Source organism: Triturus cristatus, chromosome 11 (assembly GCF_964204655.1).
Source record: "Triturus cristatus chromosome 11, aTriCri1.1, whole genome shotgun sequence".
Classification (NCBI taxonomy): Eukaryota; Metazoa; Chordata; class Amphibia; order Caudata; family Salamandridae; genus Triturus; species Triturus cristatus.
The window spans coordinates 881,464,366-881,485,589 of record NC_140594.1 but is presented as its reverse complement, the minus strand read 5'-3'; the positions used below and the strand labels follow the sequence as shown (position 1 = coordinate 881,485,589).

Genomic DNA, 21,224 nt, shown 5'->3' with positions numbered 1-21,224 from the left:
ATATAGAACATTCTACCCTCAGTGGGTGAAATGTAATAGCCTTATAGCCCTTCTGCCTCGGGCTATACCGGTTGTTAAAGGCCCTCACCCTTGTTATAGGCCCTCGCCTACGCCTTGGTTCAGGGCCTTTAACAACTGGTATAGCCCTCAGCAGTGGGCTATAAAGCTATATTGTGTTCTTTAAGAAAGGCAGAAATTAGATAGCAAATATGGACAATTGGCTTGGCATTAACTAATATTCATATAGTATACATTGACTGAGGCACTTCTTCCAGCAGTCCTGTACTACATCACTAAAGGCCACATGAAGAGGGTGGAATGTAACAAAAGTATGGTGCTCCACTTCATTGTTTGTAGTGTTATTTCTATTTAATCTCTACAGAGTTGATACTGCATCATTATCAGGCTTTAAATATGCCACATAAACAAAAGCAAAACCAGCTGGGAATAGATGAATATTTCCAATTGTGCATGTAATGGATCAAATTGATAGGCCTGGGACCTATGTGTATAGATACAACCATCGAAATAAGGGGTGCTATTGTCCTTACACTATAAAGCGAGTAATCATATTCAATACTCAACATCTCAAACAAACAATAGAAGAGAATTCAGCCTGCAGCAATAAGAAAGTTAACAATTAGTACCCCAGTGGCGCTTCTCATCACCTTACTATTACTATTACTACTAATAGTTTTGGTGTGGCCATTTGCCTATTTTACCCGCGTTACCTACCAGGTCCTTCTAACCCCCCCCCCCTTTTTTCTCTGACGTTTTTATTCTTACAGGACCCCTCTGGTGTCCTCTAGCCACCGCCAGGACTGTTGCTAGCAATCTCTAGCAACCCACTAGGTGAGTTCGCTGTCTCTAATCCCTTGACCATGAGCATTGAAATATTACTCACCAGTTAGTTTTTAACTTCACAATTTTATATTCTTTAGACTGCACACTTGGTCCAAATAGGCACCGTACGCTACAATAATTAAGAGTTGACCTACCTACCTACGAGCACTTGTTACTCTAATAGCGTGTTCTTTTCACTTCTCCACTATAACCCTTGTTAACATTAAGAAGAGATATCATTAGATAATAATTTTTATTATCCTGTGTTTTCACTTATCCTCACCTCTTTCCGCAGGTAACGAACCTGAAGACGTGGTAGGTAGAATGCACCTTACCACGTAGTGTAGATAGTTGCTTTGATCCTGAAGAAGTGCCTAGATCCCCCTGACACACAAGGCATGAAACATGTTGATCTTTAGAGTAGAGCTTCATGACTAGACACCTTCTCTAGTACACAGCCACTCTACACCATTTTAATCGGGTAGTTTACCTTCTGAATAAATACTGATAAGGACTAACTGACCCGTTTTAAACTCACTCCGTCACACATCTACACACACTAGGCCCCTCACCCCCAAGCACCAACCGGCAGGAACAGAAGATCCCCGATAAAGAGCCCCGGTTCGGGTGCCCGTCAAGGATTGCAGCGCCGTCTTGACGAGGGGCAGAGGTCATATGATGAAGCATGACACCCAGCTTGCTGGGTGTGTGAGAGCTCTAGTTCAACCAAGGGAATTTCCCAAGTCACTCCCCGGCCACTCCCGGGTCTGAATAAAGGATTGACCTTCTCACACTCACTTTCCTGAATAATCTCGTCTATGTACCAGAGGAACTTTGTACCCTGTTTTGTTTATAATTCTTGGGGCCTGTACACTGGACCTCATTAAACTAGCCCCCCTTGTCCTGTCCCTCTTTTGTATTACAACAATTACTACAAACCAGAACTCATCCACAGTGTAACTACTAGTTGTTCAGTGAGTTCTTCTTGCTATTAGAAGAAATGTACAGTCTGCGATTTATTTGTATAATTGAGTGTTTTCACCATATCCATTTTAAAATACAATGTTAAGAGTCTAAACACGGGAAATTAAACAATAATGCTGAATAGAATGCCCATATTGTTTTCTACTAGGGGGTATCCTACTGAAAGAAAGAGCTCTTGAATATTAAAGATAAAAAACTGTTTTCACTTTTAGGAATTTCCTCAAAAACATGGCCAATGATAATATTCTACATAAAACTTCCTTTTCCTAAAAAGAGCACCATATTTGGTAATGACAGCTATATAATCGAATAAAAGGTATGGTTATTAAACATAAAGTTTGTGTGTAAACTTGTGTAGTAATATAAGAGGGATCTAATTAATACTACTCCTGCTGCTGCTACTGCTAAGGACATATGTCTTGAACTTCATTTTCCTCTGTGTGGTTTCAGGGCTTGCTGCCACATTTTTGCTCCCATCCCGAAATTTCAATTGCACATCACCTCTACTTCCCTCTTCCTCATCCCAATCATTACTATTGAGGTGGATCCACCTTCAAAATAGGAACCATGAAGAGGCTGTCATTCCAAGAATTCTCCTGGATTTATTCTCGTTTCCATGGAACATGGACTCACAGTCTTGGGCTTGGTCTCCACCTTTACCCCTGAATGAATGTGCTTGCCATGCTTATGGGTGACTTGGGGCACACTGTAGCGACGATAGCTTAGGAAGTAGATGGAAGTGATTACCTCTTTTGTAGGTGGCAGTGGCATTCTCCCACACCTCTAGTACTGGTGTCCTGGGTTAAGTATGACGTTGCTACAATTATGTGGTGAGTCATGTCCTTGGTTTTCCTATTCCTACCTGGGTCAAAGGTAGATGCATAGCTCTGACAGAGAACGGTCCACCCATTCAGATATTCAGCTTTCATTTTCTAAAATGCTGAAGCATGAAATGACGGCAGATACATGGTTTTTGGTTCTTGTAATTGCTGTTTTTGCAGTTTGCTTTGGTGGGAGGAAAGCAAACATATGCATCTAGGGATAACAAGGTCAAAGTCTTGCTTCTACTTTCAATCACACTTGTAAATGCCTCTTTGGGGAGTGGGAAGTCAGTTTTGAAAAGTTGTAATATGATCATCTTTGAAATGGGGATGACAGACTCCAGTACACTTGAGACTGGTTACATTGTCTTTTTGAGTCTCTATGACTGAGGATGAGTACTGATTGTGTTGAGAGTCTGCCAGTTTTTCAGGGCCTCCCCTATACAGACCTGGTAGCACTGTCTGGTTACAGACAGCCTTCATCTTGGACTGGCAGATGTCCCTAGTGGTGGCAGGTGACACTAAGACATATCTTTCTTTTTCTTCTCCTTGTTTAGCCAAGAACTGACAAGATGAAGTATACAATATCTGCTCACATGAAGTAGCCGTTGCTACATTCAGTTTGCCTAGCAACCTTGGGTTGCTTTTAGGTGCGTTTTACTGCGCTGATGCATTAAGTATTTATGAATTCATGCCTCGTTGATTGTGAACAGGGTTCCTCTTGTTACTTGGCCAGGATAGCTTCTCCTCCAAGATGTTAAAATCTTCCAATGGTGGTTCAGTGCATGCAACCGACTCACCTCTACATGCAGCACTGTGTTTGGCAATAATCTCAACTATATTGACCTTCCTGCACCACTTTTTGATATCTGCGGGTTATTATATGGCCATTAAATTCATGGAGGTGCTTGGCGGGTCTAATACTTCTGTTCCTCTCAACATTTATTCCCATCGTTATGTCCAGGCACAATATTCGCTGAGCTTGGTTCGGTACTGCTTAAAGATGTTATGGCTTCCAGGAATGGGAGATGCCTCTGTTTAGACAAATATGTTCTCCTTTTTATTGGTAGCAGACCTCTTTTTGACATGGTATCAAGTGTAGTCCTGCAAATGCTGCTGACTGAGCAACTACAGGCTTTAGCAATAACATGGTTCTGAGGACAGGGTCATGTAGCACTAGCTCCCATGCTTGCTTGCTTGATTCATCTTCATCTCTCCCAGGCGTAGCATTACTTACGGTGTTCCCGTCACCTGAGCCTTGATTCCGTAGGCAGAGGACGTGGTAGGCAGTATTACCTCCTTCTGCGGGGCATCCCTTGACTGTCAACAGAATCATGGAGCTTAATTTCATTTTAGAAGTGGTGAATATGAACGTGGTATCTCCCCTCTGGAGTCAGGCTCTCCTTAAGTTCCTGTAAGATGCAGTTTTCCTTTCTGAGTTCTACAAGATTGGCTTGGTGTGCAAATACCTTGGCAGTCCTGGAGCCCTGAGGTATGTTGGCTGCGGGAGGGCTGTTGTCTACAGGATACTTTGATTTCTTTCTGTCAAAGGCCTGTGTTAGGCTGCAGGTCTCCCCTTGAAGATCCTCTCCTTGTTGTAGATACAGTACCTGCTTCATCCTTTAATCCCATTGGAACAGGTGGCCTGGATGCCGACTAGAGGTTTTCTGATGCTGAAATGGCTGCCTCGAAAGCAATGGCATGCTGCTCTGGGATTCTGTGGGGTGCTAGTTATTCACTTTTTTCTAGGCCAGATCTCATTGCCTCTGGTTTCCTTGAAGCCTTTGATTTGTGTCCTCTCTTTGATTGTATCTCAGTTGCTTGAGGGAGCCTGCAAACGTCTTGCCCTATTTGTTACAGGAATTCCTTTGCTTGTTTGGCTAAACTGTATGAGACATGCGGCTAACTCTTCATCTCTGTATTGAATGTTACATCAGGGTCCACAGGCTTCTACAGTGGTTTTAGTCAGCAGCTTCCTCCTCCTACATGTGTTTGGTCAACTTGTGAGAGATTAGCTTCCTGGTGGCGGTTTTTGTTTTTTCTTCAGTAAGGCTTTTGGTGCTGGTTCTTGATCAGTATCCCAAGCCTTGAACCTTGATCTAGGTTACAGGGTTGGTCTAGACTGAACGGATGTATGACGTTACAACGCACACTTTTACAACGCATGCACTTACAACGCATTTTTTACAACGCATAATCCATTACAACGCATGACATTACAACGCATGACACTACAACGCATTTTTAAAAACTACCTTTACAACGCATTTCCATTACAACGCATAATACCTTTACAACGCATACCATTACAACACATAATATTAAATTGCATTTAAGGTAAGTATTAGATAGTATAGGGGTAAAAGTTACTATTCTAACTCCAGGGGGTGCAACAGTAGGGTAAGTGTTGGATAGTATAGGGGTAAAAAATACTATTCTAACTCCAGGGGGTGCAACAGTAGGGTAAGTGTTGGATAGTATAGGGGTAAAAATTACTATTCTAACTCCAGGGGGTGCAACAGTAGGGTAAGTGTTGGATAGTATAGGGGTAAAAATTACTATTCTAACTCCAGGGGGTGCAACAGTAGGGTAAGTGTTGGATAGTATAGGGGTAAAAATTACTATTCTAACTCCAGGGGGTGCAACAGTAGGGTAAGTGTTGGATAGTATAGGGGTAAAAATTACTATTCTAACTCCAGGGGGTGCAACAGTAGGGTAAGTGTTGGATAGTATAGGGGTAAAAATTACTATTCTAACTCCAGGGGGTGCAACAGTAGGGTAAGTGTTGGATAGAATAGGGGTAAAAATTACTATTCTAACTCCAGGGGGTGCAACAGTAGGGTAAGTGTTGGATAGTATAGGGGTAAAAATTACTATTCTAACTCCAGGGGGTGCAACAGTAGGGTAAGTGTTGGATAGTGTAGTGTAATATTATGCGTTGTAATGGTATGCGTTGTAATGGTAGTATGCGTTGTAATGGAATGCGTTGTAAAGGTAGTTTTTAAAAATGCGTTGTAGTGTCATGCGTTGTAATGTCATGCGTTGTAATGGATTATGCGTTGTAAAAAATGCGTTGTAAAGGTAGTGCGTTGTAAAAGTTGCGTTGTAAAGGTTGTTCCCCAGACTGAACAGATCGTTTATTTTGGAGTCTCCTTTCTAGTCGTCCCTGATTGTTTTGGTGGGTTGATCATCACTTGTCTATCCTTCCCAGGCCTGCTGTGCTAAGAATAGTGATCATAGGTAGGAAATATGCAGAATGGCACCCATGCAAGAGTAGAATCTTTCGGTTGTTTTGCTCTGCTTGCTTGAAAACTCCATCTTTTGGAGGATGCTTCTAGAAACAAAAATGGCTTTGGCAAACAGATGCAACAAATCTGGCACTCACTCTGTACAGTTAAATGCCTTCAGTGGAGCCATCACTCTCTACTGAATGCAGAGATCCCTAACTGGTGAGGATCTCCATATATGGTAGGCAGTCCTCTTCCAGCAGCTCATAGCTCAGGACAGCTAAACTGGTGATCCACAAGCCAGCCACCAATGAGCAGAACACGCCATGGCTCTAACCACAACTGTCTCCTTGTGTGCACCACATTCTCAAGTCCCCCTAAAACATATGCATGGGTAGAACAGGGCGTGCATGGGGAATTATGTCTGTTTGGTATCTTCTGCTAGGTCTGGGACGTGACGCCTTGTCTGCAAGGATCAGTTCCACACATTCCTGGATCTCTGATTATCCCTCTTGCAAGGCAACATAACAACACTTTTGGATGAAAGACATCCCTTGGGCTTACATATATACAGGGGCACCGCAATTATGTGATTGGGTGGCTATGGCATTTTTTGCATAGCTATAGATTTGTTGCATATGCTACATAATCTGCTGCTTTTAACCCAAAAAGATTTCTAGCGCAAACGACTCAAAATTTCTCAAACGATTCAAAAGTTACTAAAAATGCAGTGACACATGTTGCTGCACAGTGGAAGCTTTTTTGCAAAGGTTGACTGGACACATTTGTGTTGCTAATTGCTATATATTTAGGACTCACACTGCCACTAATGAGGTGCAAACAATGCCCAGACAGTGTTATGCAAGTGTAAAAATAAAAAGAAGAATGAAGTAACAATATCACAAAATGTGCCATGCTATGCTGCATAATTAGCCTTTTCTTGCTGCATAAATCGTTCAACCCTTTCAGATAATACAGCCCTCCCTTCCCCAAAATTCCAGTGGCCCTGCATATATACTACATAAGTCCTCTGCCATAAATTTAAAAAAATGTATTCACACATGTGCCACAAAAACAGTCATGCTCGGAAGGATGGTTATAAATACACCCAGCAGCAGTCTCCAGCTTTGTTCCGAAGATAATGAAGAACCCCAAACCATAAACTTTAAACTGTGCTGACAGGGGTGTAACAAACACCCCCGCAGCCCCCGAGGTGCGGGGGGGCCCCAGTTTTCAGTATGTGAAGGGGGCCCCCTCATCTCATCGGTAGAGACTGAAGAGAAACAAAGTAACAACTTAAATTGTTTCTCTTCAGTCAGAGCCAGGCCCGGAAAAAGGATGGGGGTGGGGCCCTCAGAGAGAGCATTCTCCACAGGGCACTGCTCCTCTAGGAAGGGACGAGGCAGCACTGACCTGACAGGGGCAGGAGAAGGATTGCAGCTCCAGGAACAGGGTCTGCTGGGATGGATTAGAAGGTAAACAAGCATTTGCAATGCAAATGGTCTCGCATTTGTGAGAGTTAGAGCTAATGACGGTGTAAAAGACAATGTATTTTACCTATGCGTTTTCTGTTTAGAGTGTAGTGAATGTGTGTGGTGTCAAGTGGACATATATAGTTTGGATTGGAATTGTTATTTGTGGAATTGTGTTGTGTGGATTGGATCTGTGTTGTGAAATAATGTGGCATGGTGTGCAGTGTAAATATGTTAGTTGTGGATTTGTGTTGTGTGGATTTGATCTGTGTAGTGAAATAATGTGGCATGAAGTGCAGTGTAATTATGTGGATAGTAATTGTGTGGTATTGAGTGTACTGGAATTATGTGGAGTGGGATTGTGTGTCATGGAGTGAAATTGTGTGTCGTGGAGTGAGATTATCTGGAATGGTATTTTGTGTTGTAGAGTGGTATGTAGCAGAGTTTACTTATGTGGTGTGCTGTTAAATATTGTAGCATGATGTGGAATTTTGTGGTGTAGATTGGATGTATGTGGTGTATTGTGTAATTGTGTTGTTGGTTTGGATTATGTAGTTTGCTGTTGAATTATGTGGTATGGAATGGAAATGTGTAGAGTTGAATTTGTGTGACGTGGAAGTGTGTGCTGTTGAGTGAAAATTGTGTTGAGTGGTATTATGAGGCATGGTGTGAAGTGCAGTTATGTGGAATGTTGCTACGTGGCATAGACTGGATTTATGTTGAGTCTATTTATGCAATATGGAGTGGAGCATAATTATGTGGAGGTAAATTATGTGGTGCTGAGTGCTATTATGTGGGGTGTAATTATGTTGTGTGATGAATTGTGTGGGGATGAATTGTGGAATTGTGTGACTTGTGGAATTATGTGGCATGGTGTGGTGTATAATTGTGCAGAGTGGAATAATGCAGCATGTTGCAGAGTTGTATTTGGTGTAGGGTAATAATGTGTTTTGGAGTTGAGTGTAAATATGTTGTGTGAAATATAATTATATAGCTTGAAGTGGAATTATGTGTAGTTGAATTGTGTTGTGTGGAGTACAATTATATGATTTGGAGTGGTATTAAGTTGTGTGGAATGTTATTATGTGATGTGGAATTATGTGGTATGGAGTGAAGTGGAAATATGTGTTTTTTTATTTTTAGGATTGTAATTATGTGGTATGGAATGTTGTAGGGTTAAATTATTTATAGTTGAATTGTGTGGCATGGAATTATGAGATGTTCAAATGTCCTGTGTGTGGTAGAATTAGCATAGCTGTCAAGTTTTCAGATTGCTATGTGTGACATACTTTCAGTGTAATTATGAGTGACATTTCAACGACGATGAGTGACACTTTCTCGTGAGCAAAATCAAGCAATGAAGAGGAGGGAAACATATCAATATCAGAAATTACACCCATTTGAGCAACTAGAAACTCTAAGAAAGTCACTGCACTAAAGTGCGCTAACAGCAGGGTACAGAAAACTGAGCAGAGTCAGACTGCGTGAATGTGACCCATTATTACAGTTAAACTATGAAACGTCACACTTACCAATCTGAAACCTTGGCATCTATGAGTGAATCAGTGTGAAAATGTGCTCTAATTGAGGTGTATTCCTCTTCACCCTCATGGTGACCAGCCTGCCAGGTGTCCTTGCAAACTTGCAAGCGCCAAGCAGTTTTCCATCAGCTACATGTTAATGTAACTCTACAAAATAAATACATAGGATGTTCTCTGTAGAAATCAGAGGTTTGCCTGCGCCAGGTTACACTTACTCTAGCACTTTAAAATTGGCAGTTCATTCAAGGTCCAATCAGGCCTCCCATAATTCCTGGTTACTCTGCGTAGAAATGCTGCAAAGTTTTTTTTAAATGCTAATTTGTGGTCAGATTAAACCTTCAAAAAAGAGCTTCTATAATCTATGAGTAATCAGTCCGTTTCTGGGATGCTAAAATCACAGTAAGACCCAGTGACCTACCCTCTAGGGCCTCTTCAGTGATCTTCTGTCTGAGGTAGGGTGCAACTGGAATCTAGCATATTTTAGGACTATGTAGTCTAGATTGCCCTGGTTTGAAGTGTTTCATCCATTTAGACAGGAGTGTGAGAGGAGGGGAAATCCGAGCCTGAAGCAGTGTGTGCAGTGGTGCCTCTGATGCTCCCAGACTAGAGTTAGGCCATAGCTCTCTGCGCCATGGTAGGCACCTAGACCCTCGGTGCAATCAGCTCGTCTGCGGAGCATGGTCTTTAGGTGCATTAATACAACACCTGCTGAACAGAGGGGGACCTGAGGCCTCTTCTGTGTGTGTGTAAATTGGGCCTCACGGGCCTGCGACCAGCAGGCAGAGTCCAGAACTTGAGAGGCTGGATGACGCAATATAGTAGACTGTTACTGGACCGCGTACGGCAACTCCCTCTACGCCGGAACCACTGCAAAACTCCAGAAAAGACTCCAGCGGATTCAGAACCCCTCAGCACGACTCATCCTGGACATCCCCCGACACAGCCACATCTCCACACACCTAAGAAACCTGCACTGGCTACCCGTCAACAAGAGAATCACGTTCCGACTCCTCACCCACGCACACAAAGCTCTCCACAACCAAGGCCCTAGATACCTCAACAACCGCCTCAACTTCTACACTCCCACACGCCAGCTCCGATCGACCAGCCACGCCCTCGCCGCCGTCCCCCGCATCCGAAGCGCCACAACGGGAGGAAGATCCTTCTCCTACCTGGCCGCCAAGACGTGGAACTCCCTCCCAACCACCGCTGCCTGACCCAAGACCACCTCGCCTTCAGGAGGCAACTCAAGACCTGGCTGTTCGAGCAGTAGCGGACCCCCCCATCCCAAGCGCCTTGAGACCCTCCGGGTGAGTAGAGCGCTATACAAATGCCTTGATAGATTGATTGGTTAGAGCATGGCTCTTGATGGACTCTAGTCAGAAGAGGAGCATTGAGGACCGCGGGAGGGCCAACAGGTGTTGGATGGCTGCGAGGTGACTGACCAGAGTAACAGGTTGAACTACGAGAGATGACTGGAGGCGCTAACCCTCTGAGGAGCAATAATTCATGGCAGTAAGCGGAGGGGAGGTTATGTCTATGCACTCCAAGAGTGTAATGTGTGGTATCAATACAATGTCACCTGGGTACAGTAACGCTTTTGGAAACCACTGTCAGGCATTTAGCAATTACTCAATGTAACATCCCTAATCAGTGCAGCTACATATCTATCTTGCATCTGAAGAAATCAGCACTCTGACACAGGTGAAAGTTACCAATACACCTAGGGCACAGGAGTTAAGGGACCTTCACAATTAACGTTTTTGTTTTTCATTCTGGTATGTCTGCTGCTGAAAGTAGCTATTACCGCCATGTGAAAGTTTTGAAGAAAACAAGTAGGAATCAGCCTGGAAACAGACTCCCGCATGGTATTTCTTTAATACTTACTCATCGGTATTTCCATTCCCCCAACAACAAAACAGCAATGAAATTGGGCATTTCAGCGCTGTGGTGTCATTGTGTTGGAATCTTAGATCCCTGCTCCTCCATGCAGAGCGGCCGTTTTTGCACATCGCTCCCCACAGGAAGGCGGAGGTTATCCCAGGTCACATCACCCACTCCAGAGCTCCGGTGCCCTTCTCAAGCCCCTAGCTCCCGTCAGGAACCAGTCCTTGCAGATGTCGCACTCGAAGCGGCTGACATCGTAGGGCTTCCAGTGCATGGCACGCGCGCGCCTACAACAAATACTCGCGAGACCTAACTTTATGGACACACTACGGAAATACAGCAAAATGTTGTGGGCATAGAAAAGGGACATTCATTACAGGACTACCACACAGGCAGCTGTACTGCATAACGAAATTTACCGCATCGCGTTTTGGAGACAGGGAAAGCACCAGAAAACAGACGGAGACCACATGGAAATAATACTACACCAGCATTGATTAGCAGCACTGGTACCCGAGGAGGCGCAATGCCTGTTATGCGTGATTTTGCATTTCAGTGCGGTGATACGAATCACCACACTGAAATGCGTTAGTCTAACACAAGATGTGTGGTACTTGGCAGGGCTGAATTAGGTGGCCCGGATTTTGACAAACTGTGCACGCTAAGGCTTTTATGTCATGGGGTATAAAGTGGACGTTATTCTATTTTTCTTTGTAAAATTAATATGGGCTGTTTCTTTACCTTTCGGTATATTTCTGAACAATTTGTTAAGCTAAATTGTATTGCTGCATTGTGTGCGCATGCAGGGACGAATGAGTGTCTAGCAGACATGCAAAAAATAATCCTACGTCTCAGTATCAACTTCCACACTTCTAAGCAGTAATTCTAATCCTAGAATGAGTTACCTGTTTGCTTTACAACAACAGTTAGTAAAACAAGTAAGTGCTTTGCGAGCCAGTATTAGTAGCAAAGGTTTTAAAGGGACTTGTTTTTGTGCAAGGTATTGCTTTTCACAGTTCACGGAAGGGATAAAAATCATTTCCAGATAATAATAGGGTTGACAGGACGGTGCAATAGCTGAATATTGATACGTGTGGATCTGGTGAGGACTGCGAGCAGGAAGTGATGATACACTATTTGCATAAGAAAATACAAAATATTTTTTTTGTTATCCTCCACTAGTTATTAGTAAGGAAGGGGGAAGAGAAGTGTTCACCGACAGCATTCGGTTAGTCTTAGGGAGACCAAAAATGCTGTGGTCTGTGGTAGATGCCGCCCAGAAGTCATAGGTATATGTATCAGGAGCTGCCATTGAAAGGAAGTGGAAATGCGCTTTAGATGTTGCAGGTATAGATGGCTACTGTGCGGTTGCAGACTTCGCTGGGATGACAGTGGGTGGGGGAATGCTAAGTTGTCACTGGAGGTTTAATTACATGAATCGTGCATTCTCTCTGGTGTCTGTCCTTGGGGTACTTGCTGACTGGTGCTACACATGGGATTAGGTTTGCTTTTGACAGGGGGTATGGTTAAGTGGAGTACATAGTGTAAATTAATGTTGGAGTGAGGAAACTAAAATCATACCATTTGTACATTTAATATTATTGTGTGCATCATGCAGAGGATGAAAAGTAGCAGGAACGGCTTTGATGCCGTAGAGGCTAGCAGGAAGAGCTGTTTTGGGGTGGTCAGTTGAAGAGATTGTTTGACATGTTTTAAACTACTACAGTGGCATTGGGGAGAGCAGCAGCTGAAACGGTCTGTCTTTACTGGTAGGCAGTGGTTAGATGGGAACCGCCAATCAGTCTTTCTGTCGGTGGTGGACAGGGGAGCAGTGGGCGGCAGTCACGGGTTCACAGTGACATCCGAGGGGTGGTTTTAAAGGTGTAATGTATGCGTTAGTAGCAGGCACAAAGGCAGTGCTCTGTGTTTGGAGGTGGTCAACTGAGCGGGCTTCGCTTGAAGGTGGGTCATCAAGTAGGAGGATGTGTTTGGTGGGCCGACTGGAGGCAGTGTTATGTCACTTTGCTGGAGGGCGCAGCAGCAGTATTTACTGGTGTATGTAAATCACCTGATGAAAGGGCAGATGTGACCAATGGAGGAACCAGAATCCTTTTTTTATGGCTGGGGTGAGCACTGCAGTATGGCGGGTTGCTGGCCTGAGAGATCTTGACAGACGCGGAGAATGGGGGGCCCCCTCCATACACTTTGCAGGGGGGCCCCCTCACGTTTCGTTACGCCACTGTGTACTGACACATTTGGATAAATGTTTCAATGTACTCTTCAATTACCTTCCATGACCTCATAATATATTATTTTTGAAAAAGCAGCCTTGATTTATTTCTGAGGCAAAATCACTGCTTGCATTCAATTAATACAGCGATCGTATGAATGTGGAGGCAACAACTACAATGAGCAAAGAAGTTAATATGGACACCTGGGGCCGTATTACACAAAGTGCACTCGGGGTGCGATGGGTGTTTATGCCCGCTGGCATACAACGGGGCACATTGTGATTACAGAAGGGGGTGTAGACAATTGTGCAGCCCCTTCTGTAATACTGAAATCACTGGTGCACATACAGTGCCAGCGCTTTCTTAAGAGGGCATCCCCTCATGTGAATGCGGAAGTGGCCCCATGCAAATGAGGGAATCCCTTTGCCTCTGAGCCCACGCTGTATTATAGATGCAGGTGCAGAGGCAAAGAAGCTTCCAGAAGGGTGCACTGACAGTGCGCCCCCTGATAGCAGTCCTCTGGATGGAGAAAAGGGGTCCTATGGACCCATCTGACATCCCCATGAAGGTGGGTGCAGTCACTCACTGCACCCGCCTGAAAGGGGATCTCTAATCCCCTTTAACACTGCAGATGCGTTGCCGCCTGCACAGTGAAACATGGAGAGGTTTCACAGCAGCCTCTCAGGTTTTCACCTGAATGCGCTGCCCCAGGGCAGGTCGAGTTCGCTGCTGCCCTGGGTGCAGCGCATTCCGTGTAACAGGGCACACTGTTTTAAGGTGCGACAGGCGCTAACAGGGAGAGGTCCAACCTATACATAATACGGCCCCTGGTTTAGAAAAGGCAATGATGCCTTTGTTTGAATTGTGAGGGGACTTAGTATGGTCATGCGTTGAGGGGATGATTGCATCAAACAGACCAATAACATTTAGTTCCCATGGTCTTACATGAATGTAACAGTAGAATTTAGATTGAGGGAAAATGTATTACCTGTTGCCTTTTCAGGATTGTTGCACATGAAGCATTGCCAAGCACCCGCTTCCTCTGCAAAGCCAAACAGATCAAAGAACCTCACTTCTTCCAGATGCATCAGTATGTGGTCCAAATCCTATGCCAGTATTAAAAGAGAGCAGTAATGAGAGACGTGCAGAGCACTGACATCTTGGCTCAGTGTAAATTAAATCAGATGGACAACACCTTCACAGATATTATTAAAACATGCTTTCTAAACAGTAACAGCATAATGACGTGATCCATGCAGCACTTGTGTTTAAGCGAAGGTGTCTTCCTCATAGCTACTCGTGCATAAGCAAATATTAAGAATGATGCATGTATAAAGGCACATATATGTTTCCCCTGTTGGTGCTGATGTTAGGGTTGTGTAATATGTGCGTACGTTCCTTTCGTGTCATTATGCAAAATGTTTGGTGTTTTATGTAAGATTACACTACCCACAAACCAGGCACTTAGCACTCTTTTTTAACCACTATTTGTTTGAGTGAAATGAATCCTCTTAGCCATTTATGCTAAACATAAATGCTAAATCTCAAATGAAATTGTCAGCAGACACTCGGGTTCTATATGTTTGCATTGTTCCTGTGCTCCCTCAATAGGAAACTTACACAACTTGGTGTAATGGCATAGTTTGGAGCATTGCACCTAACAGGCATAACACGAAATACTAAATGTAAAACATTTGGCAGTTGGTTGACTGGGGTGTAAGTCCGGGTCAAGCAGCAACCACAGTCCTTGTCAGAGCAAACCCCAAATTGAACTGTGCTCTGTGTTGTGTAGAATGGCACAGAGCAGTCTTAACTTAGAGGCAACGTGTAAAGTATTTGTGCAAAGCTTTAAACAGTAAGACATTGAAAACGTCACACAAAAAGTCCCTACACCAGGTTATAAAAATAGAGCTCAATTTAATAAATACAACATGACCAAAATGACAAAATTCCAATCAGTGGAATCAGAGTTCTGAATTTTTAAAGAATAAACTGCAATATAGCACCTAAAAGCAATAAGTGCCAACTGCAGCTATCTGGCAGTGCTGGGCAGGGGTCAAAGTCAAAAGTTCAGGCCTACCATGATAGAGTGTGGGTCAGATACTGTCCCAGATTAGTTCAGCGGACGTTTTACCATCTCAAGTTTTGTGCCAAGAACACCCCTCACGTTGGAGAGGTTAGACAGGAGCAAGGAGAGCATTTCAGGGTTGGTCGGCATTACCCAAAGAGTATGTCAAATCCCCAGCACACGTAATTATTACAATTTCAAGCGTTTCACTCGTGTAGGTCAAGACAGTACATCGACGTCAATAAGTCATATACGAAGTCTCTCTTCTTTGTTCTTTATTTCAAATGGAACATCATAGTCACAGCCAACACGTGCTTCGTCGTGTCGGGAAAGTAATCCCACGACTTCCTCAAGGCTGTGCAAATAAAACAGTAATGAATACCAAATGGCATCATGAACTTCTAAGAAATGAGGGGTCATTCAACAGTATTATAAACTCGTTATAATCCGACAAAAGAAGGAATTACAAAATTTAGACCATATAAGGTGTACATTACAGGTCATTTCAAAGATGTGATAAATAAAAGAGTTAAAACGTGGTGGCGCAATTTACAGTAAGACATGATTATGAACCCATTGTAATTCGAATATGAAAAATTACAAGTTTCAGGTATTGCAGATAGTAGTTTAGAAATGTATACAGACGTAAAGAAAAGATCAACAAGTTCTGAATACCTAGTAAGACTATGGGCCAAAAGGGATGGACAGAGAAGAAGATGGACGTGAGAAAACACACGTGACCTATTCTCGCCTAGTAAGACACTACGTTAAACTGTTCAGCGAAGCTATAGTGACAAAGTGAGTGACAAAACAGCATGCCAACCAGTGTTAATCCACTCAAAACGGGGCCAATGGCCAAACATATTTACCTATTTTCTGTCCAAATAGGTTTCTATTATGTGAAAAAACACAATATCAGGTCAAATGTATTAGTGCTCTGTCCACATGGTGCTATTTATTAACTTTCTATAACTAAGCACAAACAAGACCTACTTATTATGTGGTTAAAATTCCAGACCACATGGGGGTCAAATCCAGGATGGGGACAATCAAATTTCACGATCTCGTTATCAACGTAGCGTGCGAGTAGCACTGGTCTGTAAGTAATAAAAATAAGCCAATAAGTGTTGCAAAGAGTTCGGCACCAACGAGCTGCCAAGTCGCAACCTAATTTCTCATACTTATGCCAGCTAAATAACATGGAGCTAAGTCCCAAATCTATCGTCACACCTCATAGTCAATAAGTTTTACAAAGAGTTCGGCACCAACGAGCTGCCAAGTCGCAACCTGATTTCTCCTACTTATGCATACTAAGTATCATGGAGCTAAGTCCCAAATCTATCATTACACCTCATAGTCAATGGCTAAAATCAAAGCTGACTGTATCTCTAACAAAGTGGTCGCTAACCATACTTTTCTCCGTCAATATAATTTCTTACCTAACTCTTCAATCAGTATCCCGTTATCTTTGTCCTCACATCCAAAGTTATGGTAGCGCCGAGTGCAGCTGCCCGTTATCCGAATATCTCTCTAGTACGGCGAGCACTCCAAACGAATATACTTCCGGGTGGCGTGCAAAGTCTCACGTCATAGAGATAGAAATAGAAACAAGACTACCAAGAGTCTTGCGGTGTTTGTAATTTAATAAGTGACAATCTTAACCGGAGATTTTCTGGTCACTATTCCATTAAAGTCGTAAAATTAAGACATCTAATGTATTAAGAATTCTCGATATGTTTGAACTGTGTGAGCATCCTAGAATAATTGTGCCACATATAAATTGCGATTCAGTGCACCCAATAAGCCGTCACAAATTTCCAAAGGTGCAAATAGTACACACTCGGTTTAAAACGATGTGATACTTCAAAAAAGCCCAAATCTGACGTGCACTCAACGTGTGTGTGTCACGGAATTACCAGTCCGTGTGTGAGAAGGACAGCAAGCTTAAAGCCCTTCATGTATATAATATGCCGAACTGGATTACATGAAGTGCGTCTAAAAGTAAAACGACAACACTCGGTAACAACTTCATTCTTGTGCTGCTATGTTCAAATTCGTGTACCATCAGTGTGTCCTCCAATCTCTCCATCTATTGTGTTCTTACATAATTAACATCCTGATATTTTAAACTGTACAAATAGGCTACAGTTCCAAAATGACTATACATACCTTAGGACATAGACATCATATAACAGACCATACTTAACTTATATGATTCATTCACTGTACTTTACCAGATTCGTGATTATTTTGTCCATCAATATACATAGTGATTTGTGTTCCATCTCATTTGGTCATTATAACCAGTACAATTATCTTTGTTTGAAAAACACGGAAAAGAATAAACATGAGTAAACACGCATTCTATCTGCCTAGGAAGTAATGTAGCTCATGATCGATATTTAAGCCACATTCCGTGCTCCTCAATTTTAAAATCCACAATGCTTCCTTGCGTCTTAGTGTCAGTTCTCGGGTTCCCACCCCTTGGGTGTCTGGGTATATGGTCAATACCATAAAATTCAAAACTTCTATTAACTGTTTGTTCCGAGCAGATAGATATATGTGCTGCTATAGGGTATCTCATATCCCCATTTTTAACTGCTCGTATGTGTTCCCCAATTCTGTTTCGTAAGGGTCTGATAGTACTGCCAATGTATCTCTTCCTACATTTGCATTCTATAGCATAGATCACAAATTTGGTTAGACACGTGATGTTGCTTCTGATTTTGTTGGAGAGGTTAGACAGGAGCAAGGAGAGCATTTCAGGGTTGGTCGGCATTACCCAAAGAGTAGGCTGGGCATTGTGGATGGGAGGGCTGGTGCTTGGCAGTGGCGGTCGTCTGCAGGCGATAGATGCTTGCTGTGCAAAGAGATGTGCTGGCAGCAGCTCACACTAAATTTTAGTGTGAGCGGCACGGTTCAAGTTCAAAGGGACCGCTCGAGGTTGCAATGAGTCAAAAAGTTTGATTTAAAGAGCCCATGAGCCATATCAAGGGTCCAAGACCTGAGAGGCACCACTTGCAGCTGCAGCTGCAGTTGGATCCAGGAGCAGGTTGGGGAGCCTATTATATCCCTGAGACTCAGATCAGAACACCAGCAGACTAGCCCTTTGAGTCAATCTGGGGTCCTGGGTTGAAGATGAAGTTGCAGGTCCAGCTCTTCATCCCCACGCAAGCTAGCAGCGTGCAGCAAGTCAGCACAGCAGGGCAGCAGTTCCATTAGAGCAGCAGTCCAGCAAAGTGGCAGCCCTTTCAGCAGCACAGCAGTCCTTCCTGGCAGAGTATCCACAGGTCCAGAAGTGTATTCAAGTGGTGGTACCTCAGGTCCTTCTTTTATATACAGTTGTGCCTTTGAAGTGGTGAGAAACTTGTAGAGACATGCCTTTGAAGTGCACAGATGCCCTGCCTTCCCTGCCCTGGCTCCAGACGAACTACAGGTGGTATGCAGCCCTTAGTGTGGAGGCAGGACACAGCCTATTCAAGTGTAAGTGGGGCTGTCCACAGCTCCTTCCCCCCCCCATCCTGCAAGTGATGGCCCAAACAGTCACACCTAAGCTCCCATTATGTGTGGCTGTCTAGGAGGAAGACACAAAGCCCAAATGTCATCTAAAACCAGTCATGTGACCACAGACAGGCTGCAGGGCACAAATGTCTAGGGCAAGAAAGTTCCAATTGTTTAAAAGTGACATTTTCAGGGTTGCAAATTAGAATCCGACTTCACCGTTAGTTAGGATTTAAATTGTGATTCCAGAGGCATCAAACATTAACTGTGCATTTCTTCCCATTTGGAAATAACACTTATAAAATGCAATAAGGTAACTCCAGTGTTATACTATGGGAGAGCTAGGCCTTGCAGTGGTGAAAAACTAATTTTAGAGTTTTTCACTTACAGGAAATGTAAAACTTAACAGTACATGTCCTACTTTTTAAATGCACTGCACCTTGCCCTCTTGGGTGTCTAGGGCTTACCCAAGTGGTGACTTATATGTATTATATATGTATTAAAATGGAAGGTTTCGGCCTGTCAATAGGTTAATTTGGCCAGGTCAAAATGGCAGTTTAAACTGCACACATAGGCTCTGCAATGGCAGGCCTGAGACATGTTTGAAGGGTTAATTTATTGGGTAGAAGATCAGTGCTCCAAGTCCACTAGAAGCATTTAATTTACAGGCCCTGGACACATGTAATGCACTTTAATAGGGACTTAAAAGTAAATTAAATATGCAATTGGGTATAAGCCAATGTTACCATGTTTTAAGGAGAGAGCACACACACCTATGCACTGGTGAGCAGTGGTAAAGTGCGCAGAGTCTTAAGGCCAACAAAAACTAACTCAGCAAAGAAATGGAGGGCAAAGGTAAAACATTTGCAGATGATCCTGCAGAAAGGGCCAAGTCCAACACTGGAAATTATGTGCTATTACGCTGAGGTAACAAAACATTCTTCTGGGCCTGGTAAGGGGTGGAAGGAGCCAAGCTGAATTCTAAGCATCTTTTATCTGCTTGTAATACGTTTTAGCAAAACAGTAAATTCAGTATCCTATATGATTCCTGTGTCATAACACGCACTCACTTTCAGATCACAGTGGCAAGATTATTACACAAACCATATGAAAGAATTAACTGTGTATTTTTATATCTGCGTGCGCACCACGTCTACTTGCTGACTCAATGTCTACATTACCTAAGCAATGTCTGCAAAGCCCTGCCTGCAAAAAGCTCAAAGCGTCCCAAGTTGAACAGATTCAATTTTACGTTTGTACACAATGCTAATGCTAAGGGGAAATAGCAAACTTTTTCAATATCATACAAAAGTCAGTAAGTCAGTATCACACAGAAAAATAATGCCACACAAATTTAAAAAAATGTATACAATTTATTTTACATTAATACATGTTCAAAAATTAAAAACATTTCATATAAAATAATTAATACATGAAAACAGAAAGGTCGACGCTGCGTTTTGGTGGTTGAATGATCTTTCACCTTCTTCAGGACAGTTTTCTAAACAATAGAGACAATCTTCATTTAATATTATTTTCTTGTGATACTGACAACATATATATGTTATAATCTATACAGACTAACACAATTGCCAATGTTTTTATTCAAATCATTTATGATCCACAAAGCATCAGCAGTGTCAAAGTTTTATTTATTTAAAAAAAAATTCTTATGAATTTACATTTTTTTTAAATAACCCCCCCCGACAAGTAAATATTGTGATACTAAATTATTAATAAACATTCCTATACATATTGTACATGTTTATTTATAGCAGTACTAAATACTATCACATAAACAAGACACATACCTAAAACGTTTTAAGGATGTAGCTAGTGTTTTAAATCACTAGACTTTCCGTTGGAGCAATTTTCTTTTGATTATCCGGATTTACGGATGTCCCACTTATAAAGACCTTAAGGTATGAAGAGAAACACACATAAAGATATTTTCAAAGGTAGCTCCAAAAACACATGGGGGCAGATTTATGTTCCCTGGCGCATCCCTGCAAATCAGCATGGATGTGCCAGGGAAGATGCGTCACGAAAGTTTACCCTTGCGCCACAATAGATGCGCCGCATTTACAATCCAGCGCATCGTGGCGCAAGGATAAACAGATGCGTGACGCATCTGATGGCGGAAGGTTGGCGCATTGCTGGAGATGCGTCGCAAGCGCGACGCAGCTCCAGCAAGGCTCGGGGGTGCCCTATTGTTACAATGCTGCGTCAATCCTTACGCCTGCTTCAAGCAGGCGCAGGGTTTTGACGCAGCATGGCCGGAAAAGTGACTGAGTGAAATCTTGTAGATTTTACTCAGCCACTTTTCGGAGGCGTTCCTGCGCCCCCCACTGTGCAGGTACGCCCACATGTGGCGCAAGCTTTACAACGTGACGCATCTCCCTAGATGCGTCACGTTGTAAATGGGGCGCAAAATGGCGCAGGGTTTACGCCGCCGCTGCGTCACAAAAGTGACGCAACGGCTGCGTAAAAGTGGTGCAAGTCCATTATAAATCTGCCCCATGGTTTTATATGTATATATATAGGAGCATGCTGATTATGATTACCTTAAAATAAAAACCAAAAATTATTGGTTATGTTCGCTCATGCCACCGTGCTGGTAAGGAGAATAAAATCTATATAAAAATTAAT

At 42.9% G+C, this 21,224-nt stretch overlaps 1 protein-coding gene across 1 annotated transcript in view; it reads right to left on the bottom strand.

Annotated features, from left to right (window-relative positions):
* VEPH1 (ventricular zone expressed PH domain containing 1) overlaps window positions 1–21,224 on the bottom strand; it is a 1,846,458-nt gene that overhangs the window by 407,022 nt on the left and 1,418,212 nt on the right. The window contains exon 12 of the mRNA XM_085634750.1: window positions 13,995–14,112. Coding sequence (XP_085490876.1) covers window positions 13,995–14,112 — 118 coding nt within the window. The remainder of the gene's footprint in view (window positions 1–13,994; window positions 14,113–21,224) is intronic.